Consider the following 25713-nt stretch of genomic DNA (forward strand, 5'->3'; position numbering starts at 1 on the left):
CCGACTTTACTATCTCATACTTCTTTATTGCAGCAGAGCAGCTGATCTTGAGACAGACTCACCGTTTACAGACATGGCCGGCATCACCAGAGACATTTTAGGTCTGCTGGTTTTATTGTGGCTGATGGCCGGTAACAACAGGTGGTCCTGGAGAAAGAGAGAGACAGAGGAGACAGTCCAGTTTAATGTGTCACATTTAGATTTTCTTTACCTGAAAACTTTTCCTTTAAACTACAAGACGGCAGCAGTGCTGACAGAGCTAATGGTGTTAGCCAGGGGGAACTGAAGGGCGGGTGTTACGCTTCTGCAATGACGCCATGCTGCTATCAGCAGTAACAGCTGTATGACAGTGGCAGCTTTGCACTGCGCTCATCTGTAGATGAGTGCAGTGAGTTGATCAGATATTATGAATGTTGCAGACTAAACACAAAATAAGTCAGAGCAGACACCATCTGACACTGAAGATCAGCCAGAAACAGGCGGAAAGAGCTTCCTGTGAAACATAAGATGGTTCAGTCAGTGGAGTAACTGAGCTTTGGTGTGTCGTACCCGTCTGAAAGAGACAACGTAGAAAGTGTCCTCTCTGCGGTCGATGGCGTCCAGGAAGTCGCTGTAGGTGACCTCAGGACCAGGAAGCACCTGCAGCTGACTGAAGACACAAACAAGAAGAAAAACAGTTCAGTCTAATTGGATTTTAGATTTGAAGATGGCCCAACATATTTAAAAAAAAAAAATCTTATTCAACCATCAGCTTCTAGTTTTCATTTTTTTAATAAAACATGTAGTACTTTTCAGTTATTCAGCCAATTTATCCCATTTTTCTTCTGCTTTCTTTTAGCTGTTTTTTTAAATATCACATTAAAAAAGCTCAGTTTTCTTCTCTTCACCTGGCTGACAGAAACACTGTATTTTCAGTATATATATATATATATATATATATATATATATATATATATATATATATATATATATATATATATATATATATATATAAATAAATGTACTGTATTTTCAGTTTCACAATGCTTTGCATTTCTCTTGACACATGCACTGAAACTTGAATCTAGACTGCATGAGGTCATTTTACAGGGGGAATTAAAATATATTTACTAGAAATGTTAAAAGGCCCTGATCAGACAGAGGGCTTTTTGCAGGTTGAAAAAACATGAGGTGCATCACACTGCCTTTTTTCAGCCTAAATTTAAAAAAAAAAAGAGAAGCTTGCTAGGTCTATTTATTTTATTTTTTTATATTTTTATTACCAAATCACAATTCATCTGATTAGAAAACAGACTGATCACTGACCTTTCTCTGTAAAATAATCACTTGAAAGTTGATTTCATTAACTGTCTCAAATCATCAATTATTTAAAAGTATCTACCTATTTTTCAGCCATTGAACAAATGCTGTGGGAGATTAAAGTCCTCAGTCTGGCTGTCAAACAGCGCTCTGTCTGATCTGGGCCTGATTGTGTAATGACCTGTGTGTTGTACCTTTCTATGGAGCGGTGAGCCTGGATCGGCAGATATCTGGAGAAGTTTGTCTTCCTCAGCTGAGCTTTCTGCGGGAACAAAGTAAGTGATGCCTGTTCATTGTTAGCGGACACAGAATTTTGTAAATACTATAAAAAACCTGCTACATTAAGATTTGTGTAATATGCAGTTTAAATGCTTTGCTGTTAAACTACAGATATCAGTAACTTACTTTTTCCTTTATGTTAAAAAAACATCAAAGCTCAAACTGTAGAAATAAGGAGCTCTCTGATGTATAAGGAACATAAAAGCTAGCTTTAGAAGGAGAAGAAGAAGCAGCGTCAATATTAACATGAAGAAGAGGATGTGAATTGAACCTGGGCAATTTTGGCCTTCTTGGCGGTTTTTGGTTTTCCTCCAGACTTCTTCCTGTCGATCTGATGTCGATGGACCCAACCTCTGAGCTCGTCTGCCAGCCTGAAATGCAGGCAGAGAAAGCTGGAAACATTAAACTGAGACTAAAGCAACGAGACGCATTAATGTGTCCTGCATATCCAATAACTGTGACACAACTACAAAATAAAAGATATTAGAGGCTTATTCAGCAAAGGAGATTTTTTTTTACTTCTCAATATGTGTATGATAATTGAAATATTATAACTGTACTGGGCCTTATTGTATAATTTTATAGAAAAAGATTTATGTAAGTGACACATGACAGCGTGGGGTTCCAGCAGATTATTGTATGACGAATGCCTGTCACCATTTTCTGCCAAAGATTTGATACACATACAGTTTTTAATTTCAACCTGTGAATCTGTTATTACTAAGAGGAAACAAAGAAAAAAGAAAAGGAAAGACGGCTGGAAAGAAAGGTGGAATGAAGAAAAGAAGGAAGAATGAAAAGAAAGTAGGAGGGATGGAAGGATGGAAAGAAAGGAGGAAGGTAGGAAAGGAAGAACAGAAGGTAGGATGGATGTAAAGGAAGTTGGAAAGAGGATAGAAAGAGAATGAAAGAAGGGAGGGAGGAAGGAAAGTTGAATAGAAGGAAGGATGGAAGCTCACCTGTCCTGTAAAGTCCTAGACTTTACATAAACATAGAAAGATTCACATAAAGTGTGAATCTAAGAGGAGGAAAAGAAGGAGGAAGAGAAGGAGGAGATGACCAACACAAACTTATTTAACAGTTGAAGTGTCGGGCCGACCTGAGAGACTCTGAGCGGTTGAACTGTCGGCAGTCTGAAGAGCTGAAGTAACGATCAATATCTTGCAACACCAGATCCTTCACGTCACTGAACACATCACTCAGATTCCTGCAGACACAAACATAAATGGGTCAAGTCTTTATTATCTGCAGGGAAACAAACAGTAACACATTTATTTAAAGAACATGTCAGATTTGAAAGAAATCATTCTTTTAATCCAGCAGGAAAACAAACACATGTGGAGGCAGTCAGAGATGTTGGAGGAAGGGTGTCGGTGGCTTAGTGGTAGAGCAGGCGCTCCATGTACAAGGCTGTTGCCGCAGCGGCCCAGGTTCGAGTCCAGCCTGTGGCCCTTTGCTGCATGTCACTCCCTCTTTCTCTCTCTCCCCCTTCACACTTGTCTGTCCTATCAAATAAAGGCTAAAAAAATATTCTGTTAGAGTTCTGTTAGACGCTGAAAACACTTCCTGGACATCTGTTATTGTCAAGAAGGAGAGAAAGAAAGGAGGAGAGAAAAGAGGGAAAGAAAGAATGAGGAAGGAAGGAAAGATGGAAGAAAGGATATGAGACAAGAAAGGAGGGATGAAAGAGAGAAAAGACAGAAAGAATGGTCAAAGGAAGGATGGATGGGATGAAAGGAGAGGCACAAGAAAGGAAAGAAAAAGAAGGATGAAAGAAAGACAGGGGATGAGGGAAGGAAAGAAAAACATGAGGAAGAAGGGAAGGAAAAAAGGATAAAATGAGGTATGATGGGAAGAAAAGAAAGACAAGAGGCAAGAAGGAAGGTGGGGTGGAAATTAAAGGACAAACAAAAGAAAGGGGGGAAGGAAGGTAGGATGACAGAAAGGATGAATGGGAGGAAAGGACAGACAAAAGGTAAAAAGAAAAGGAAAGAAGGAAGGAGGGAGGAAAGACAAAAGGAAAAGAGTAAAGACAATAGAAGGATGGAAGAAGGATGGAAAGAAAGGAAAGACAAGAGGTAAGAAGGAAATGCAACAAGGAAGGAGGAATGGAAAGAAAGGAGAGACAGAAGGAAAGAGAAATGGAAATAAAGACTTGTGGATGGATAAAATGAAGGGTGGTTGAAAAGAAATATGGAAAAAAGAAAACAAGAAGGAAGGAAGACTGGAAAGTGAGGCAAGGCAAGAGGTAAAAAAACAAATTGAAAAATGGAAGGAGTTATGAAAAGAAAGGAAAGACAGAGGGAATATGAAAGGAAGGGTGGCTGAAAAGAAGAGAAAAAATGCAAGAGGAAAAAAGGAAGGAGGGATGGAAAGAAAGGGAAGACAGATGGAAGGAGGGAAGGAAGCAAAGACTGAAGGAATCACGAAAGGAATGATGGCTGAAAAGAAAGAAGGAAGGAAAAAAACAAGAGGAAAGAAGGAAGGACTGTCAAAAGAAAGAATAGACAAGAGGTAAGAAGGAAAGGAAACAAGAAAGGAGGAATAAAAAGAAAGGAAAGACAGAAGGAACAAGGGAGGGAAAGAAGAGAGACACTGTGTTGTGTTGAACAGTAGAAGATATTGTTGGAGAACAGGTTCTGTTAGACGTTACAAACATGTTTGTCTACATTTCTTCCTGATGGTTGAAGAGTGCATGATTATCTGTGGTGAATCTAAGTGAATCTATCTGCTGTCACCTGTGATGAGACTCTGTCAGTGCAGGAAAATGTTTGATAAAGGAGACCTTTATAAAAGGAGCCTTCAATCTTGTTTCACCTGCAGTTTATAAATCAGTCAATGACGGCGTCTTTGAGGTGACATTTGCTCGTCTCTGTGGGTCCGTGTGTGATCACATTTCTGTGGTGTATTCAGTGGTTTCACTTACACTTATAAGCACCACACTCTCCAGTTAAACTTACATTTATAGCAGATCAATAATTTTAAATGAACATGTTAATTTTTTAATAAGAACCTTCAGTATTTGGTGAAAAATGTCAGATTCACTACGACAGCTGTTATTTATCTTTATTCTCATTCTGTGTTAGTCCATTGTTTTTTATTTAAACACTTCTAATGATTCATTTTAATATTTTTCTTTCTCTGTTGATCTATATTTATTTTTGGCGTTGTGTTGCTGCAACACCAGAATTTCCCCTCTGGAGATCATAAAAAGACTTGTTGGATTTTATCTAACTTGACTTAAATTTTATTTATGTTATTTAATGTAATATAAATTAATCTTATTATTTAAATTAAACTAAGGTAAATTAAATTAAATTCTACTTTATTTTATTTTATTTTCAGATATATTAAACATTTTATATCTTCTGCTATTTATTTTCACTTCAAATACTGAGCGACTTTGGCACAAAACTTTATTATGGGATGAACTGAATTCTGTGTTATTTCATTTACAGGTTGTAGCTTGAGTGTGCAGCTGTGTCGTTCTGTAGATACTCTTCATATTAAAAATAATCAAATCAAGGTTTAACTTGATCGGGACATTTTGCACTTTTAATTTATTAAATTATTTAATTAATCAGAAATATCGCGTTTGCTTGTAAAAAATATTGATTGGTTCCAGTCCAAGTTGACATAATGGACATTGGAAGTAACTCTGTAAAAATACACACAAGGAGATCTGAAATGAATTTCACAGACACAAGACACTTTGAGATGATGAACTGAATGTTGTCTTCATCAGACTCCTCTCACCTGAACTGATATGACTCTGCAGCTTCGTCTCCTCCGTCCTCCTCCGTCTCTGTTTTTTCCTCCACTCTGCTCGGAGGCTGAGCAGCTGCTTGCTGCTGCTGCTGCTGTTGTTCGATCTCCAGCAGTCGTCGTCCCGTATACGACACCACACCATCCTGTAGGCCTGACAGCTTTCTGTCTGTGATGCTGCAGGACAGAAGAAGTCAGAGAAATCAAATAAAACTATATATTTTTTTTATTTGTACATTTCATCAAAGTCAAATTGGGGGAAAGTTTTCAGTCACCGTATCGTCCGTGTCTGTTCCTTTACTAATAAAGTAAGTAAATAAACCTTATTTATGGCACTTTTCAAAGCAGTTGTCACGAAAAACTGCGGAACATGTACATACTACATTCTTCTAATTATATTCTTTTTGTTGTCTGAAGATGACCATGAACATCTGGCAAAGGGACTACAGATGCAAACTACCTCTCTGGCTAATTTGGGTGCATTTCCATTTGTTAAAATGTGGATTAATTTACATTGTCCCTTCTTATATAAATACATTGAAATTGAAAATGAAAAACTACAAGCACAAGTTTTGCGATGCAGGATACCTGACGGGTCCGAAGCTGAAGGTCATGAACAGCAGGACAGCCATGACACACACGGCTCTCTTGTTGCTTGCTGAGTCGCTGCCCTGAAAAACACAAAAGAGAAACTTATACTGCATGTACTATGTGCAGAAAAAATAACATGCAGAAAGTCGCACATGAGGATACAAACATTTTTGATGATACACTTCCTGACCTCAGGCCTTTGCACACGGAGTCTGTTTTTTCTTCCGAAACTGTCGCACATCTAAAAATAAATACCTTCAGAGGCTTTTGACTAAGACTCAGAGAAGAAAATGTGGCGACAGAACACAGCCTTGATAAGACAGAGGAACGGGGCGCACAGAATCATTTCATAATTTAGATAGTTCACTTTCAACAGGTCAGATAGTGATAATCAAGTGGATGATGATGACAAGGAGGAGGAGGATGTGGGACACACACAGAATGTGGAAGACAGCTCCACCCCTTCATGCAGCTGCAGTGCCAAATGAGAGACAGGGAGGGAATGATGACAGCCAGATAGGTAACTCTAGTGGAGAGAGGCAAAGGAGGAAATGTGTTTTTTTTTTTTTTTAATTTGTCTCTTTCTCTAAATTTTCACAACGAATAGAACAATAAAATGCATCGTAATCAGTGTGTAAGGTTTCTGTACGGAACAATTTTTCGCATGACGGACTAAAAAACACATTCGAAAAAAACGGACTCAGTGTGAAGGCCTTTACTCTGTGACCTTTACTGGATTTACGGTATTTTCTTCAAGTGATTTTTTAAGTAAATAAACAGTTTGAGGTTTGTTTAATTTCAAACACAGGCCTACAAGCAGGCATTTCTGGTGTCTGGTGGCATTTAACTTTTGCTTCACCTTTCCACTGATTCCAATCATCAGGTTCAACAGGTTTCTCTTTTCTATGTGTTTGAGTTCTGTGCATCAGTCTGGATCTTATTTCCTCCTTTTCAGCCTGTTGTTGTTAATTGAATTCAGAGGCAGCAGCTGTACTATAAACCCCTCTGGGTGTTAAATGAGATGGAAGTCAGGTTCACTCTGCAGGGAAATCAGCAGGATTGTTCTTTTAATCACAGCTCTTTCTACACTTACTGGCCACTTTATTAGGTACACCTCCAGAAGTGCCTTAATTCTTGGTGGCACAGATATAACGAAGTGCTGGAAACATTCTTCAGAGATTTTGGTCCACATTTATATGATAGCATCACACAGTTGCTGCAGATTTGTCGGCTGCACATCCATGATGAGAATCACTCGTTCCACCACATCCCAAAGGTGCTCTATTGGACTGAGATCTGGTGACTGTGGAGGCCATTGGAGTACAGTGACCTCATTGTCATGTTCAAGAAACCAGTTTGAGATGATTTGGTGCGTTATCCTGCTGGAAGTAGCCATCAGAAGATGGGTACACTGTGGTCATTAAAGGATGGACACAGTCAGCAGCAATACTCAGGTAGGCTGTGGTGTTTAAACCATGCTCAGTTGGTACTAAGGGGCCCAAAGTGTGCCAAGAAAATATCCTCCACACCATAACACCACCACCTGCAGCCTGAACCGCTGATACAAGGCAGGATGGATCCATGCTTTCATGTTGTTAATGCCAAATTCTGCCCCTACCATCTGAATGTCCCAGCAGAAATCCAGACTCATCAGACCAGGCAACCTTTTTTCAGTCCTCTATTGTTGAATTTTGTTGAGCCTGCGTGAATTGTAGCCTCAGTTTCCTGTTGTTAGCTGACAGGAGTGGCACCTGGTGTGGTCTTCTGCTGCTGCAGCCCATCTGCTTCAAGGTTCGACGTGTTGTTGGTTCAGAGATGGTTTTCTGCAGACCTTGGTTGTAACAAGTCTGGCCCTTCTCCTCTGACCTCTGGCATCATCAAGGCATTTTGGCCCAGAGAACTGTCGCTCGCTGGATATTTTCTCTTTTTCAGACCATCCTCTGTAAACCCTAGAGATGGTTGTGTATGAAAATCCCAGTAGATCAGCAGATTCTGAAATACTCCACCAACAACCATGCCATGTTCAAAGTCACATAAATCACCCCCCCCCCATTCTGATGCTCAGTTTGAACTTCAGCAGGTCGTCTTGACCATGTCTACATGCCTAAATGCATTGAGTTGCTGCCACGTGATTGGCTGATTAACTATTCGCGTTTACGAGCAGTTGAAGAGGTGTAAGTGGCCTGAGTGTGTATATACCTACAGACTAAGTATGTATGTAGGGTTGGGTACCGTTCACAGTTAAACCCATACTGGTTACTGTGCCTGGAATTCAGTACCAGTACCGAACAGCACCTTTTTTTTAACTTTACCTTCTCAGCAATAAAAAAATGAATTGAATTTTACTAATTCTGGTCTTTCAAATCACACATGGAGCTAATCTTCTGACTCTGTCTGGAGGAGACACAGTTGATGAAGAAGATGACAAATCACATCCTCCCTTCTTTCCCTCACCTCTTTCCCAGCCAGCCTCTCCCTCAGCGCCTGGTTCTCCCTGCGGAGTCGTTCGTTCTCCTGCTGGGCCTCCCTGAGCTGAGCCTCCAGGTTCTGCAGGTACTCCTTCTTCTTCTTCCTCGACTGGCATGCTGACTCCCGGTTCTTTATCATCCTCTGCTGCCGCTTCAGCACCTTCATCTGCACCAGGAGGGGGAGGAGGTGGAGAAAGATTGGTAAAAGATGAAGGAGGGTGGAGGGTAGAAAGGAGAAGAGGAAAACAGAGGAATAAGAAGGAGGAAGAAGGGAAATATCACAGAGGAGGGAAGAATTTGAAGAAAAAGGAGGACATGGACACAATGGATGAGGAGGAGGTTGGTGTACATACAACGACGAAGAGAAGGAAAGGAGGAGGGAAGATGAGGAGGAGGATGTTGAAACAGAGGTAGGAGGAAAGCAGAACAATGACAAGACAGGAAGAAGAGGGAAAAGGAGGGAGGGGAACAAAAACAGAAAACAAAAAGTTCAGCAAGTGAATGATATAATCCTACACCCCGAGGGAAACTGATGTGTTCATACATCACAGCTTATATAAGAGGTGAAACACTGAGTAACAGTCTGATGTAACCTACCAAGCTGACTAAACAACAGAAGTTACATCTTTTCTCTTGCATATTTAACAAGAAACAAACAAATGATCACAGCTCGTAGGTTGGTGCAGCTGTAGTGACTGCAGTCAAAAGTTTTAAATCTTATATTAATGCCAACTTGAGGTCAAAAGCAATAGATTTTTTTTTAACTTTATTTTCTAAATTAAACCAAAAAGGTTTCAGGAAAACCTGTCAGCCTGTCTGTCATCGCTGGGGCTGGGTATCTAACCTAAATACTTCTTGAGGACCAACTAAAAGCGGTCTGTGCTGAACGCTGCACATTTGCCTTTTTTTTCTGGTTGCTGAGAGTTAAAAAAAATATTCAAATTAGCGTAAAAAGCTGCAGCTACTCATCACTGTAACTTTTACACAGCCATTCACTCATAGTGGAGGAGGGGCAGGACAAACCTCATCAAGACCAAATGCCACATCACTGAACAGCAACAACAACAATGGAGGAGAAATTAATACTGAACCCACACAGACTGGCAGGTCTGTCCTCTCTCCTTAAGTTTTTCAGCCTTCTCGTTCAAGGTACTCTACCTTGTGCCGACATTTTACTTCTGCGGATATTCCGTATGATAGCAGCCAGACTAAAGTGTCTCAGCTAAAAGAAGGCTGCACCCCTAAGGCACACACACAAAGCATTTTGCAGGTTGCAAAACTTGAGGCGCACCGCATTGCCTTTTCCAGCAACCACTGCCAACTTTATTGTTTACAAACTGTAAACTTGTTCTCGTGACCACCACAGAAGGCCCGCCTCTCAAATTATCTGATCAGACAACAGTGAAAAAAAGAGATGCGGAGATGGCGTTTTTCTGCTCCGGCAAAAACGCCAGCCATCTAAAGCGCAAAAAACATCTGATGGTAAATATTCTTTGACAAAAAAGGGTTCACATGTCCGAAATAAGACATTGTTTGGTGCCAAAAGTCAAGTATGCTACCCTGGCTGTGATTTAATGACTGATGTGTGAGTCGGTACATCCAGCCTACTCACATCAATATCGTTGGAGTTGTTGCCGGGTAACGTCGTCGTTGCAGGGACGATGGGTTTGCTGGTGGGCGGAGCTGTGGGGCTGGAGCCGTGCTGTGGGATGCTGGGAGAGACGGGCTCCATTTTAACGATGGCCGGGGCTGAACTGAGGCAGACGGACTGAGACAAGACGACTGGAGGAAACAAGACAGAGAGAGACAAATCATCATGATACGGCCAATCACAGTAATTCAGTATTTTGATCAAACACAAACACTTGTTACCAGGTCTGTTCTGGTCCATGGAGGGGAGGCCCTGCAGTATAAGGGTCTTGGCTGGTGTGGGGGTTTGGGGGACGGGGAGGGTGGTGACGCACACCGGTCTGGGCTGGATGGGAGGTTTAGTGCTCAGGATGGTGCTGGCCTTTAATGTGGCTGAACCTGGCAGAACTTCAGGTGACAGAAAACAAATATCACTTACATTTCAGACATTAGCAACTTAAATCAGTCTCTTGGGAATAGCAACTTTTACAAGAACATTCACTTTAACTGTTTTGCACTGTAGAAACACACTCAAGCTGTCAACAAAACACATGACTCAAGCTTTAGTTCTCTGTGGTGTAAAGTGGAAAATTTTGCAGAACCAATGAAATGATTTGGTTTGCAAATATAAGTTGCACGATGCAGTATGCACATATGCAGTAATGCCTCCGTTGTGTTCTGGGGTATCTGTACAGTAATATCCTGATGTAAATATAAGGTAACTGGTAAATTGAGAGCTTTTCGTTCAGCGCAGACAGCTCAGTATCACAATAACGTGGCGGATAGTGGGGCTTTGTCCCAGACACATATAGTGGTGAAGTACTGATGAAGCACTAGTGATGAGTGTCTGATGATTGCAATGATTAATCGATCAGTCAACTACTTAATTAATCGCCAACCAGTTTTATAAGAGATTTGAGTAATTTTTAAGGGAAAAAAAATCCGAACTCTCTGACTCCTGTTTTTTTTCTCCTCCTCTATGACAGCCAACTGAATATATTTGTGTTGAGGACAAAACAAGACATTTAAGATGTTATTTTCAGCTTTGGGAAACACCAACATTTTATAGACCAAACAACTAATTGAGACAATAATCAGCAATGAAAATAACTCTTAGTTGCAGCCCTGTTGTCTACTTAATATTATTTTGTATTCATAGTGCTCTGTACATGTTTTTCATCCTGTTCAGCTGCTCTCATGTTTTGTCTTCTCCTGTTTCTGATTTTCCATGTTGTGTCTTTTATTGTTGTTTTAATGGACAATTTAACAGCGAGCTGAGGATTAACAGTTGGAAATCAGCCTTCTACCATGATGTTGTTGATGTTGTTAATGTGCATTGTCCCTGAAAATATATTAATAAGTAAACAAGTAAATAATTAAATAAAAAACACTGCAGGTGTGACAACAGCCTGAAGCCTCATTTTAATATCAAAGAGTTCTCTCTTTCTTTTTTTCTCTCAGCGCAACAAACAAACAGGTGACGAAAATGATCTGGTAGACCATCGAAAACACAAGTCTGCTGCTATACCAGCACTGCATGGTTAATATCCAGCCCCATCCAATTTTTGACCACTCCTACAAAAGGTACCATAATTTTATATCTACTTTCCTGTGCACTAAACAGGTGTTTCTTTAAAAAAAAAAGTTTATATATTCATTTTTCATATTTTAATTCCGTCTAAATATTCTCAAGACTAAAGAGTTCATTCCTCTTTGAAAGGGTAAACTAGCCTAAATTTTGCTATTGTATTATTATTATTTTATCAGTAGCATAAAATGGTCCCAAAATAACAATCATATTGTTTATTGTGGTTTATTATTCTGAAACAATATATCATCCAACAAAAGTAGATATGGAGACAGGCCTACAAGGGTCTGAACCTACCTGCCGCCTGCGTCTGTATTCCACTGATGACTGCTGGGATCTGTGTTGTCAACGGCGTCTGTGGTGGGGGTACAGCTGTTGTTGCCACGGTGACCTCCATGGTCCCCAGCGGAGGAGACAGCACGTCTCCGTACATGTACGGAGGAGTCGGGGGGTTTTCACCTTTAACTGTGATCTGGACGAGAGATAAGACACAGCCAGCTGATGATATTTGGGTTGTTTTTTTTTTTTGTTTGTAATTTCATGACTTTTCCTGTCGATGTCTTGTGATTTTACAAATTTAAAAGTCATCATTAAACAAGGACCTGTGGGTCAGGTGATAAGGCAGAGCAGTCGGACCCGAGTGAGGATGCAGGGGAGGGAGGCTCTGCTTTCACCTGGAACACTGGACAAACAAACACATAAACCAGTCAGAAACAGAGTATGTATTTGTATGTATTTGCTCTTGTTTGATGAGATCAATTTGAAAAGAATCTGGAGAACTTACACATTTCCACTGGTAATGGCTGAGTGATGGTCATTTCATTTTTAATCACAGGAGTTTCCCCTTCAGAGAAAAAAGACACACAGACGTAACGAGATGTGAAGTCAGAGGTTGTCTGATGTCAAACTATTAAACCCATGATGGATTGTGAGATTTTAAGTCTTAACAATAATATAATAATCATAAAATCAGGAGATGTGCACTGCAATAAAACAAAAGATTACGGTTCAAGTTGGAGACTTAAATGACTCAGCGTTTCTAAAAAAAATTACTGTTGCCTGGAGGAGAAACTGCCACCACAACCCAGAATGACAACAGTAACACAGTACTGTAACAGTGCAACACATAGTGATGTAATTTAAAAGCCATGCTGATTCGGGTTCACAACATCCCACAGAAAATCTGTTGTAATGAAAAATACTAAATAAAATAACTATTTGACTTCCAGCTGCCCTTCTTTTTTTCTTTAAAGTGAAAAAAAAAATCTTCAAATACTGATTATTTTTCTGTAAAATAAAACAAGAACTGATATTTTGGCTCCAACCAACACAATTAATCAAACGACATGTGACACATGGCTGGCTGTAATATATTTGTAAAAGGCTGCTGGGATAACAAGGTTTTGCTCACTGTTCTATTGCTTTAAGCTTTCCATGAAAGAAAACAGGTAAATTAATGAACCTGACAAAATTTGAGAAGGCTTCACTTTATCTCTGCTTACAAGATTTTCACTAAGAAAAGGTAGAACACCGGCGGTATATTTTTGGGCTATGAGCAGTGTTGGCGGTAACGCCTTACAAAAGTAACCTGTTACAGTAATATATTATATTTCAACAGTAACAAAGTAATATAACAGGTTACCAACAAGATTTTGGGTAATGCTATTGCATTTACAGCGTCACGTATTGTGTTACCACCCAAAATAAACCATATATTGTTTTCATTTTTCCCCACTGATCCACACTGCTCCACTTCAGCCAGTGCTCCAACAGAAAATTATCATCCAAAAGTTATTATGTCTTGTCATGTCATTACAGGCTACATTATAGAGGGGTACCAGTGATTGGCACATCTGGGTTTCCATTGATACACCAACAACGTCTACAACGTATCCTGTCTTGCTTTTGCATCCTAAGGCTACTGGAAAGCAGCGGGGAAAAGGAGCTGGCCTCTTATTTGTTGTTTCCTCGTCCCGGTGATCAACACATCTGGGTGATGTTAGTATATGTTGGATATGTTTCCATTCACATCCCCTACAACTGCAGAGCAGTGCTGGCACACAGCCCCGTTGTCCGCTGTTTTAATTCACGCTTGTCATAGTGACTGACTTGCACGCCATTTTGTTGGTTGTGCTAACCTCTAGTTTTGAAATGAACTGTAATAAACTGGAGCTTCTGTACTTTGATCACCTTTGAATAATTAGCCTCACCCATTCATAATGCCAATTAGTTCTTCTGAGGTCATTGTGGGGATAGTAATGCAAAAGTGGTGTAATAAGTAACGTATTACTCTACACAGAGAGTAACACTATAAAGTTAAATATTACTTTCAAATGTAGGCAACTAGTGATATGAGAGTAACTTGCTCAACACTGGCTATGAGTGCTACAAGGCCTCTTCAATATAAATATTTTCACAGAGAATAACGAGAGTTAATTGCGAGCTTCACAAGGTAAAAGTTGAAAGTGGGACAGTGTAAAAAACATATTTTTGGACCACAAGACAAATTAAACATTGACTGAGCTGAAAGAAAGAGAAACTTAATATCTGGAAGGACAAGAATCAAAAAATTATGTACCTGTTCTTATTGTGAACAAATCCTGTTGTATGAATACCATTAAAAACAAATCAGCCACCTTGTTGCACTCAGTGACATGTTCCTTCATTACCATGATCCCATTTACTGTCGTTTATTTCACTAGAGCAGTGGTTCCCAACCTTTTCCTTTACGGGACCTCTTTTCTATCATTGTGTAAGCTGACCACCCCTGACAAAGTGACATATTTTATGGATATTTCACATTATATTTAATGTAGATTAATCTGCAGCTGAAAATAGTCACTAACAAATGCACTATTTACTCCTGCTTGTTGAAAAAATATAGTGAGCAGCTGCTCTAGGAAATTACTGAGACTTAAAAAGAAAAAAAAATTAACACATGGTAGCAGCAGAGTGGATGAAGTATCTCCTGTTTCAGAGATGTTTTGAGGGGTGAAAGCAAAACGCTGACTAGAGGTGGGTTGAAGTTTCCTATAAGCACCCAAAACTGGTTGGTCTGTACCTGTGAGAAGGTTGTCGTCGAGGTGTTGCCATGGCGACGTGGGGTTGTCAGGATCAAGGGTGAGCACGAGGTCATTGTCAAACTGCGAGAGGTTGGCAGAGGAAGAAGAGGAGGAGGGAAGGAGGTAGAGGATGGAAAACAGAGAATGTCAGCTGAAAAATGAGGTCAAACAACTGCTGAATTAGTCTGTGTGTGTGTGTGTGTGTGTGTGTGTGTGTCAATTAGCCTGATTATCCTTTGATCCATCATCTGTAGTTAAAAGACCTGATTTAAGCTGCTGCCAGCACATTGTGTTTGGGAGATATCAATATGTTTATTAGAGTTAAAGAGGTACTTCAACATTTGCATTTTGGGTTTCTACTAGAACATGTTCACATGCTTTAATGTTGACAGAGAACACATTATTTTCCTCATACTGTCTGTGCTAGAACACCTGTTTTTACTTTCTTTCTCAAATGCTCCACTTAAGCACCTGTCTCTTTAAAGCCAAGTTCACACTACATGGCTTTCTGTCTTGTAATCGGGGATCTTATAGTTGTTGCAGTTTTCACACTATGATGGACTGGTGACGGGGGGATCGCATACAAGATCTTTCACCAGGAGGAATCCTTGCAAGTATGTCATGCACACATCGATCAATAACTCAGGGTCAGGGGGATGTTTACTGGAAAGCAGAATTACCGCCACACAGTTGCATGCCTCCCTGAAGTTTCTCTTACAGTTTACATTCATGTCTGTGAAAACATGGATGCTTCACACACATCTTCTCCTGGCAGCACAGAAGATCTATACAATCGTCACAGTTTCAAGGCGGACACCCAAGATACGCGTCACCACTTCAGTTTCTGACCAAATGTCTCCCTTTCTGTTTCTCACGTTGAGTAATGGCCAGGAAAGTGTTTTTGCAGAATATTATGATGTCACAGTGAAGTTGACCTTTGGGACAGAAAATGTCATCACTTCATAATTTTAGTCTTTTAGACATTTCTGTGAAATCTGGTCATAATAAGTGCATGAATTCTTAAGTTATGGCTAAAAACATGTTTTAAAGGTCACAGTGACCTTTGACCACCAAATTCTTATCAGTTCATTCTTGAGTCAAAGTGGCTGTTAGGACCAAATTTGAGAAGACTCCCTCAAGGCCTTGAGATACCACCTTCACAAGAATGAAGCAGATGCAAGGTCACAGTGACCTTGACCTTTGCTCACCAAATTCTAATCAGGTCATCGTTGAGTCCAAGTGTAAGTTTTGCCAAATTTGAAGAAATTCCCTTGAGACGTTCCTGAAATATCGTGTTCACAAGAATGAATGCAACGCACAACTCGAAAACATAATGCCTGCGGCCACGGTTATTGCCATTCTGGAGGCATAAAAACAGAAAGTGTTTGACTTGACTCATTTGTCATCAATCAATCAATCAATTTTATTTATAAATCCCAATATCACAAATCACAATTTGCCTTCAGAGAGCTTTACAGCACACGACATCCCTCTGTCCTTTCGACCCTCACAGCAGATAAGGAAAAACTCCCCAAAAAAACCCAAACTCAAAATCCAACAGCTACGGCTAAACATGCTAAAATTTAAACTGCTAAACATTTAGCATAACATGCTAAAAGTTGATCTCGTTTAAAAACATGATCATCAAACAGCAACGTACAAATGCTATGCATGAGATGGAAAATGGTTCCCCCTTCAAAAATCAAGGTTACAAAACACAAAAAAAACTTAAATTATTATGTAGATGCGTATTGACCAGTGTTTATTGCGGGCAAACGAGGATGTTATGTTAGCACTGAGCAGGATTTATACTTCTGCATCAAATCGACACCTTACCTATGCCGTGTCCTGACATACACCTCCCTAGAAATGTAACTACACGTAGCTGCGACGCAGGCTGCAACAACTTTGATTGGTCGGCTTGGCAGCATCACATTTCCCCCTCCACATTTCCAGCTGTGCTTTCTCTTTCCGTAAACATGGACCAAATGGAGGAGAAGTTGATTGCAGAAGTTTGCAAATATGTACATTTGTGCGACTCTTTTTCACTCCACTTTAGACTGTCAAAAGGCTGCAAACTCCTTGAGAGAAATTTCTAGCAACATCGGTGTGGACACGACGGAATGTACGTAGACGTGGAAAAACTTAAGAGACAAGTATGTTTACCTCTGAAAGAAACTCGCCACATGGAACACTGACCTGGGGGAAAGAAAGTTCCCAGGTTTTATATGTTTCTCGCCAAGCTGGGACTGCATATTAAACACCGTAACACAGAGTCAACAAGGTAAATATATTATGTCTTTCTATTATAAACGTCTATGTTTTGAGTGTTTAGGTTAGCTGGTATTGTGTGCTGGCAAGCAGGAAATGCTGTCGAGTTGTAAACAAGGCATGTTCATTTGTCTTAAAGTCTCAAAGGATGGCTGAAGCTGACAGGAACTTAGTCAGTTTTGGAAGTATATAGTAGAGCTAAATCAAAGGTCAGAGGATCAACAAAGCCATAAGGACTAATTCTCTGGGGAGCATGGAAATCTTTACCAAATTTCATGGAAATCCATTCAACAGTTGTAAAGGTATTTCACTCCAGACCAAAGTAGCAGACTGACGGACTAACAGATGCACTGAGTGACATTTCTGTCCCTAATTCCCAAATTCCCAAATTCATCACATGTAGAAGGCCTTGACTGCTACAAAGAGAATTACTAACAGGGAAAGATAGAAAATAAGTTCACTAATCCCTAAATGAGTGGACGACTTTGCCTGTAGACTGAGCTCTAAACCTAATAATCTGTGAAGTGTGTGAGGGTGGAGTGTTTGTGTACGAGGCTGAGCATCAGTTTCACTCTCAGTCCCGGACAGAAACCAGAACTGTGAGCTGTGACTCTTTTTGTCTCCTTACCGAAGGTTCATATTTCAGCCCCCGGCTGAAGTCCGTGTCCTCCCCCTCCTCCACGCTCTCACATTGGTACAGGCAGGCATCTGAAGAGAGACACACAGGGTTGAAACACATCATCACATTTTCATCCAATATATTACATGCACTAGAAGTGTAAAGCCCCCAAAATGCTGTCAGATTTCAGCAACATCAGATTTGAAATGCAAAGTTGGTCATCACACACAGGTCAGTATTGGTTTTCATTTTTTCCTCTGTCTCTGCCCACACAACATCTTGAACGTCACATGCTGCACCAAGACCGCCAGCAAACAGATTGGACAAGTGTGTTTTCTCAACTACAATGCATTTGCATCCAGGGCTCGTCAGTGCGAGCGTTTCACTCGCATTGGCGACTAAAAATAGGTGTGTGCGAACTGTAAAAAATATTTAGGGGCACATGTGCGCATAAAAAAAATCAGCTGAAGCAGCCTATATTTTTGTCAATAAAAAAATATGATACTCTAAGTGCAAAAAAAATAGTGGGAAATCACAATTTCAGATTCTAGATTCACCATTACAACACTGAGTACAGGTACTGAGACAATGAGATACAATAATGCCTTTTTGTTCCACCAACAGTCTAAAACTCAAAAATATCAGTTCAGCGTCATCGAGGACAAAGAGACATAGAACTTAACAGGAAACAGTGAATTGCACGTGAAACGTGAAAGTAAAGTTTTGCAATTTTTTGCCTTTTTTCTGTCAGTTGACTAATTCCATCCATCTTCTCCTTTTTCATCCTCTAATCCAGGGTTGGGTTGCAGCAGGGTGAGCAAAATACTCCACACATCCCTCTCCCCAGCAACGTTTTCCAGCTCTTATTGGGGCGTTCCCAGCCCAAATGAGATACATAATCCTTCCAGCGTGTTCTGGATCTGCCCCGGGGCCTCCTACCAGTTGAAAGTGCACGGGACACCTCTAATGGGATGTTCCCAGGAGGCATCCTGATCATATGTCTGAACCACCTCAACTGGCCCCTTTTACGTTTAGGTGCAGTGGTCTGAGCACCTCACTCTATCTTTAAGGCTGAGCTCAGTCACTCAACAGAGGACTTATTTCAGTTGCAAATATCTGCGATCTCATTCTTTCGGTCACTACCCAAAGCTAACGACTATAGGTGAGGGTCGGGATGTAGATGGACTTGTAAATCAAAAGCTTTGCCTTCCTGCTCAGCTCTCTCTTTTCAATAGGCCTGCGCAGCACCTGCATCACTGCATCTCAGGCTCCGTTTCACCCTCAACTGACTAATTGACTGACTGAATGATTGTTGCTGCTCCTTATAACTGTTTAAGGTTGTCTTCACATAAGCAGCTGCAAAAGACTGTGTCTAATAATCAAATAAAAATAGTTTAAAAAGTTATTATTTAGTTCAGAAATATTTCAGATTAAAGAAAAAGAAGGAAAAAAATGTAATCAGATGATCAATGAACGTTTCATAAACCATCCCCTCCATCCTGTGCCTCCCCACTTACACTTTATTTACACAAAGGGTCCACCACATTAGGTGGCATCCCAAACTAATTAGTGGGGAGTGAAAGTGGGTTAGAACTCCCTCCAACAGCGAGCCTGCATCGATGTCAACTTACTGACAAAGTGCACTGTTGATTGTGTTAGTCATGTGAATCACACCCCATATGAAAACAGTTCAGTGCAAAACCAGCACAGACATAAACTGCTCAAACTATGATAGACATTTAATATCAGATCAATAGTAAGTGATACAAATATATATGAAAGACATAAAATGGGAGTAATTTTTATTTTTCTCCAAGATTATGTAAACATAGACATTTTAGTCTGAACTCAAAAAACACTGAATTTTGACACCTAAACCTGATCTAAATACTTCAGGCTGACTTTAGGACAGTACAGGCATTTCTGCACTATTACATTTGTGAGTAAATAAATGGTTAATCATCAATTAACTATTTGAACTAAACAACAACAATTAATCGTTTAAAAAATGTCTTCTTTTTTTTTTTTTAAAGCATAACCAGCTACTCACATGTCCTGGATTTGTTGTTTTTCTTTTCAATCTTTTCTGCCATTCTATCCTATATCATTAAACAATCAATCAATACTGAAAGTAATTTTTAGTTGCAGCCTTGCCATCAACAACACTATTTCTAATGCTCTGGCAATCGATATACACAGAGATGGCAAGTGATTTTTAAGTAAAATCACATAAAAATCTGACAAAACAATGATTGGCCCTTTCATCAGACATGACAAACAACCAAAGTTTGCCTACTGCCTCAGTCAACAAAACACAAACACAGACAGACAAAAGTTCAGCAAGGGTAAACTGATGAGTTATGTGCTTTAAATCATATTATTTTGCATCACTATGTCACATCAGTAGATACAAGTATTTTTAAGATGTATAAACATTCAGATACTTCATGGTATGAACTTCTTTATACGCTTAATTTCCACAAACCCAACAAACCTGTTTTTACCATGACCCAGTCTGCCATTATTTCTCCCACCATGCCTTGCCTGCTCTGATGATGCAGAGGTGAAAACACGACTCTGGACTTTGAAACTGAAACAAACACTGAGGCCATTTATTGAGCCCACATCCCGCCAAAGAGAGCAGGTGTGAACTGCAGTACATATCAGCTAAGATTTGCTCTGTACAACATTTTACAACACTGCAAGGTTATAAAAAAGTAGCGACCAGTAGATACCATCAAACAATAACTCAGGGTCAGGGGGATGCTTACTAGACAGTAGAATTACCACCACACGGTTGTATTCCTTCGAGAACCTGTCAAGATTCTCTTACAGTTTACATCCATAGATGCTTCACACACACATCTTCCCCCCAGCAGCACAGGAGTTCCATACAATCTGCACAGTTTCAAGATTAGTGTCACAGTATCTAACCAAATGTCTCCCCTTCTGTTCCTGAGTTATGAAGTTGAGTAATAGTCAGAAAAGTGTTTTTGCAGAACATTATGATGTCACAGTGACGTTTACCTTTTTGATATAAAATGTCATTACTTCATCATTATATCCTATTAGACATCAGTGTGAAGTTTTGTCATAATGAGCGTATGAATTATTAAGCTATGGCAAAGAACATGTTTTTCTGAGGTCACAGTGACCTTGACCTTTGACCACCAAATTTGAATCAGTCTATTCTTCAGTCCAAGTGGACATTTATGTTAAATTTGTAGAAATTCCCTCAAGATGTTCACGAAGTTCACAAGAATGAGACAGATGCAAGGTCACAGTGATTTTCACCTTTGACCACCAAAATCTAATCAGTTTATTGTTGAGTCCAAGTGTATGTTTGGGCTGAATTTGAAGAAATTTCCTCAAGGTGTTCTTGAGATATTGTGTTCACAAGAATGAGACAGATGGACAACCCACAAAACATTATGCCTCTGCTATCGCCAGCTTGGAGCAATAAAAACACAATACAGTGATGCAAAACACCAGAGTGAATCTGGTGCTTTTACCCTTACTCTTGCTGGTAGCATTTGTGGTGACTAATTATAAATCAAATCGCCTATTCATTGTAAAAAACAAAAGCTAATATAGCTGTTAATAACTCTTTTATGAGCAGTAAAATTCTTTAAGACAGTGGAGTTTTATGGCATGAAGGTAAAAACCCTTTCCAGCTGCTGCCACTCTGATAATGTTAGGATAAATTTGTTGTTGTAATAGGGTCTAGTGTAACCTGCATAATTGTTTTTTTAATATTTACTATTATCGTCAGTGTTTTCTATTGTTGTAAATGTCTTTTGTGTTTTATGCCTCTCATTTGCGTTATCTCTTGCTGCTGCATTGACCCAGTTCTCTCAAGGGGACCGTTGAAGTTTCATCTAATCTATTCTAATTGCCTTTCCTGCCTAACTGCAGGAGACCAACAACAGGAGAGTGAAATACTTTTGTCAACCAGCCTCAGGAGGTGGAGCAAATCTCCCCAATCTCACTGTTTGTCTGACAGATTTACCAACAAAACAGTAGCTGACAAAATTCAACAGCAGCTGGTGTTTATTTTTCACTTCTGTCTGGTTCTCACATCATGATAATAACAATGTTTTTAATTATAAGACAGATAGATAGATGGATAGATACTAAAGCTCTCCCAGGAAGAGATTAAATGCTTTTGTCTCAACACAGCCTAAATAACCTGCTTGTTGTGGAAAAAAGTGGCTCCAATTTTTGTATATGTATATAATTATAAATAAAGTTAAAAAAGATATGTCTACAACTGAACTTTTGCACTTACTACGTATGATTATTCTTAACATTTTGTGACAAAATTCTCCTCAATAAATCCATGACTACACCAGTATCTCTTTAGTTTTCCAGATTTAATGTAGCCTCACCTATACACATATTCATTCACATATTGAGGTCACGCATTATCACATAATCCAATGGATTTTTTTAAATGTACTTTTTCCTGACATTTAATAGACCAAATAATAACATGATTAATCTACAAAATAATCAGCAAATTAATTGATAATGAAATAATTGTTAGGTGCAACTCTAATTCACAATCACATACCAACTGACCATGTAAACACAAACATTCTCTTAATGCAAACATTTCCTGTCCTTTCCAAACAAAAACAAGCAGCTTCCTGCCCCGCAGAATCTCATCTGTTTGCATTTCTGAGATTTTGAGTTTGTGAATGTAGTGTAAACTATACACTTTACATTAACTTACTTCTGTGCACTGTACACACTTGACCCAAACATTTATACTACTGTCTACACTATATATACTGACCTATGGTTGATACTTATACCATTGTCTAAACTATTTTCATATCAAAGTTCAGCTATTTATTCTGTCTATAATGTCCACTATTAGCATTATGTGTAGTAACACTCTCCATTATGTATTTTATATTTACACCTGCACCGCCTGCTATGCTTATACTGTGTTGGCTATCTGCATACACACTGTTAATACTGCTAATACTGTATCTAGCGAATTTATACTTCTTACTGTTTATTCTTAATTCTGTTTATTCTATATTTTAATCTGTATATTACTCTGCACTTCCCTGCCTATTGCACTTCAGGTTAGATGTTAAACTGCAGTTTGTTGTCTCTGAACCTGAACTCTCTGTGAAAATAACAATGTAGCTGAATCTAATCTAATCTAATAAATGTTAAAGCTGCAACAATTAGTCGGTTATTCAATCAGTTGATACACAGAAATCTAGTTGGCAACTATTTTGAAGATGTAATAATCATTCTAGTCGTTTTATAAGCAAAAAAGCCAAACATTGGCTGGAGTCATGCTCTATAGATTTAAGAATTTGATGCTTTTCTTTGTCCTGTATAATGATAACTAAATAGCTTTGGATTTTTGGACCGGTGGTCAAATAAAACGTGATTCAGAGACGTCACCTTGGGCTCGGAGAAATTACAAAGAGCATGTTTCTCTCCTTTTTTGGCATTTTATGTAAAACAGCGGCGATATATATTTCTAGACATGGACATACACTATAGAATAAGGCCCTGGTAGGTTCATATTAAAACGAGTAGTAACTGGCAAAGCCCCATTCTGTTACGTGCATTTATTTTAAGATACATCCCAGAATAACACCACTTAGAGACCATATTTGACTGTTAATGTAATGGCTGAGCATTACCAAGAAACATGTCAACACAAGACAATAATATGCGGGTATTAAAAAGTGAAAGAAAAAGACAGGACATGTGCTCGTATTAATGTGTGATCACGCTTCCACCCTCTGTGTTAAGATAAACTGACATATCCGGGTCTGCAGATTGAGGAAGCACATACACAAACACACTGCAACCGCGTGCAACGGCTATCTTGGGCACAATATAACACCATTTTATTAATCAAATTAAACCCTTAATGTCCATAATGGAGATTTGCAGGGTGGGAATGTAACGTTAACAGTTTTAACGCCCCAGCTTCGCCCGGACGGCTGCTAGTCTGAGGGGCATCCTCACACCCGTTATCGTGCCCCGCTAGCTTCATATCGGTCAAATACATGTTTATTTACAGCTATAAAGACTTTAAATGTTAACTCACCCCAATCTTCGCTTGTCAGGAGGTTATCAGCGAAGAAACGAGTGTCCAAATCAGACAGTAAATCCGTACTCATAGCCACAAAGGCGGTGTGTTTGGGGAGCAGTCAGATAGCGACGTGATAACAGCTAGCTAAACAAATACAGACACAATATGGCCACTAAATATAGCATTAAGGTAACCGTGTGATGTAAAGCATGAATATCATTTATAATTCAAATTAAGGATGTATTTTTTTCCGTCGGAAAGTAATATATTTATTTAGTTTGTATCACCAGACGGTCTCTGGGTTCTTCCCTTTTGCTTCGCATATGACAGAGAAGGAAACGTCGTTTCTGGAACGTTACCGCCCAGCTGTAGCAGAGCAGCCAATAACAGCAAAGGATATTGTGATTGACGAGAAAGAGAACCAATGAGATGATTCAGAGAGCGCGATTGGGCGTTAGCCAGCCAATCGATGAGGACAATGCAGAGAGGGGGGATTTTAAAGGTGATTTGGCCCAATCGGAAGAGCGCATTCTGATGGACAGAGACATTAATAAATAGAAGCGAGGAAAATTCGGGTCCGCGTTGAATTGACATGTGCGCTAGCCAATCACGATTTACTAACGGAAAAACATATTTAAGTGAAAGTCACGTTGATTCAAGCATTGTGAAAATAACATTAAGTTAGATTATTCACGAAACAAAATACACTGATTTAAACAATTGAATCAGTCGATGCTGTGAATTCTTGAAATAAACTTTGTTGCTGCAAGGACTAGTATTTTTACTCTTAATGTGTTCGGGCGGAGAGGGTGAGTTCTATTACATAACTCCAGCAAGGGGCGTACGAGGACATGGTGAAACACCGCCAGCAGCTTGTACCTCTTCTTTGGGCTTTGTAGTTTGTTTTTAAATCAGTGAAAATACACTTGAGGATAGAGCAGGTGTTGGGAACTGCAAAGTCAATATTTAATTGGAGAGCAGAGAGCTGCAGGGCTTTGGTCCTCTCGTGTATTTGGAAGTTAAAGAACGATGTAAAGCAGATAAAAATCAGAAGCAATCCATTGACATTTGCGCCACGAACATTGTAAATTATACACAAAGAACTGAGCCAGGCTGGCTGTTTCCCCCTACTCCAACTCTTGATGCCAAGCTAGAGATAAGCAGAGCTGCATTGTTTTAATACACAACCTATTTATGAACAACCATTAACCACCTTTAATGCTTTATTAACCAGTAATAAGTGACACCTCTCTCTGATGTCATTATTATATGAACTGCAGTGAGCATCCAGCTACTTGTGTTCACACCTGTAGCTGCAAGTGAGTACCCCAAACAGTGACACATGCAATACTGAAATTATTGACTGGCATCATACAATGCTGGAAAATAAATTGACTGGCATCATGCTAATACAATGCTGGAAAATAGATTATAATCATATTAAGAATAACATTACTAAGTTTAGTGTTTCTATGTTCAACTTCTTTGGCATACCACACAAACTCTCTGAAAAGCTCCTCACCCTCGGACTGATACCCTCCCTCTGTGCCTGTCAGTCAGAGTTGGAAACCGTACATCAGGCATAAGAACTGTAAGCACAGGGACACCCCAGGGCTATGTGCTGAGCCCCCTGCTGTTCACATTCTTCACATATGATTGTGTGGCCTCCCAGACCAATACCAGCATTAAAAAAACTCTCAAATGACACTGCAGTCATTGGGCTGATCACTGGTGGGGTAGAAATATCATACAGAAGACAGGTAGCTGAACTGGTGGCCTGGTGTCGGGATAATAACCTCTCCCTGAATACAGGTAAGACCAGTGAGATGATTAGTGATCCTAGGAGGAGAAAAGGGGAGCACATGCCACTACACATTGGTGAGACAGAGGTAGAGAGGGTAAAAATCTTTAAGCTTCTTGGCACCCACATCAGCGAGGATCTCACCTGGTCTCACAACACACAACACAAGACATCTCATCAGCGACTGTACTTCTGAAGAAAGCTGAGGAAATTACCAATATCCTCAGCAACTTCTACATATGTGCAGTTGAGAGTTTGGTATGGAAACTGC

At 39.6% G+C, this 25713-nt stretch overlaps 1 protein-coding gene across 1 annotated transcript in view; it reads right to left on the minus strand.

Moving 5' to 3' along the window:
• atf6b (activating transcription factor 6 beta) overlaps positions 1-23979 on the minus strand; it is a 31724-nt gene extending 7745 nt beyond the window's left edge. The window contains 16 exon segments of the mRNA XM_049601445.1: positions 63-147; positions 550-649; positions 1494-1561; positions 1850-1949; positions 2678-2785; positions 5335-5520; positions 5932-6014; positions 8389-8568; positions 10015-10184; positions 10275-10439; positions 11917-12091; positions 12222-12301; positions 12404-12463; positions 14681-14762; positions 17581-17660; positions 23657-23979. Coding sequence (XP_049457402.1) covers positions 63-147; positions 550-649; positions 1494-1561; positions 1850-1949; positions 2678-2785; positions 5335-5520; positions 5932-6014; positions 8389-8568; positions 10015-10184; positions 10275-10439; positions 11917-12091; positions 12222-12301; positions 12404-12463; positions 14681-14762; positions 17581-17660; positions 23657-23729 — 1795 coding nt within the window. The 5' untranslated portion in view covers positions 23730-23979.
• Between the last annotated feature and the right edge of the window lie 1734 nt (positions 23980-25713).

This window comes from Epinephelus fuscoguttatus, linkage group LG17 (assembly GCF_011397635.1).
Source record: "Epinephelus fuscoguttatus linkage group LG17, E.fuscoguttatus.final_Chr_v1".
NCBI lineage: Eukaryota > Metazoa > Chordata > Actinopteri > Perciformes > Serranidae > Epinephelus > Epinephelus fuscoguttatus.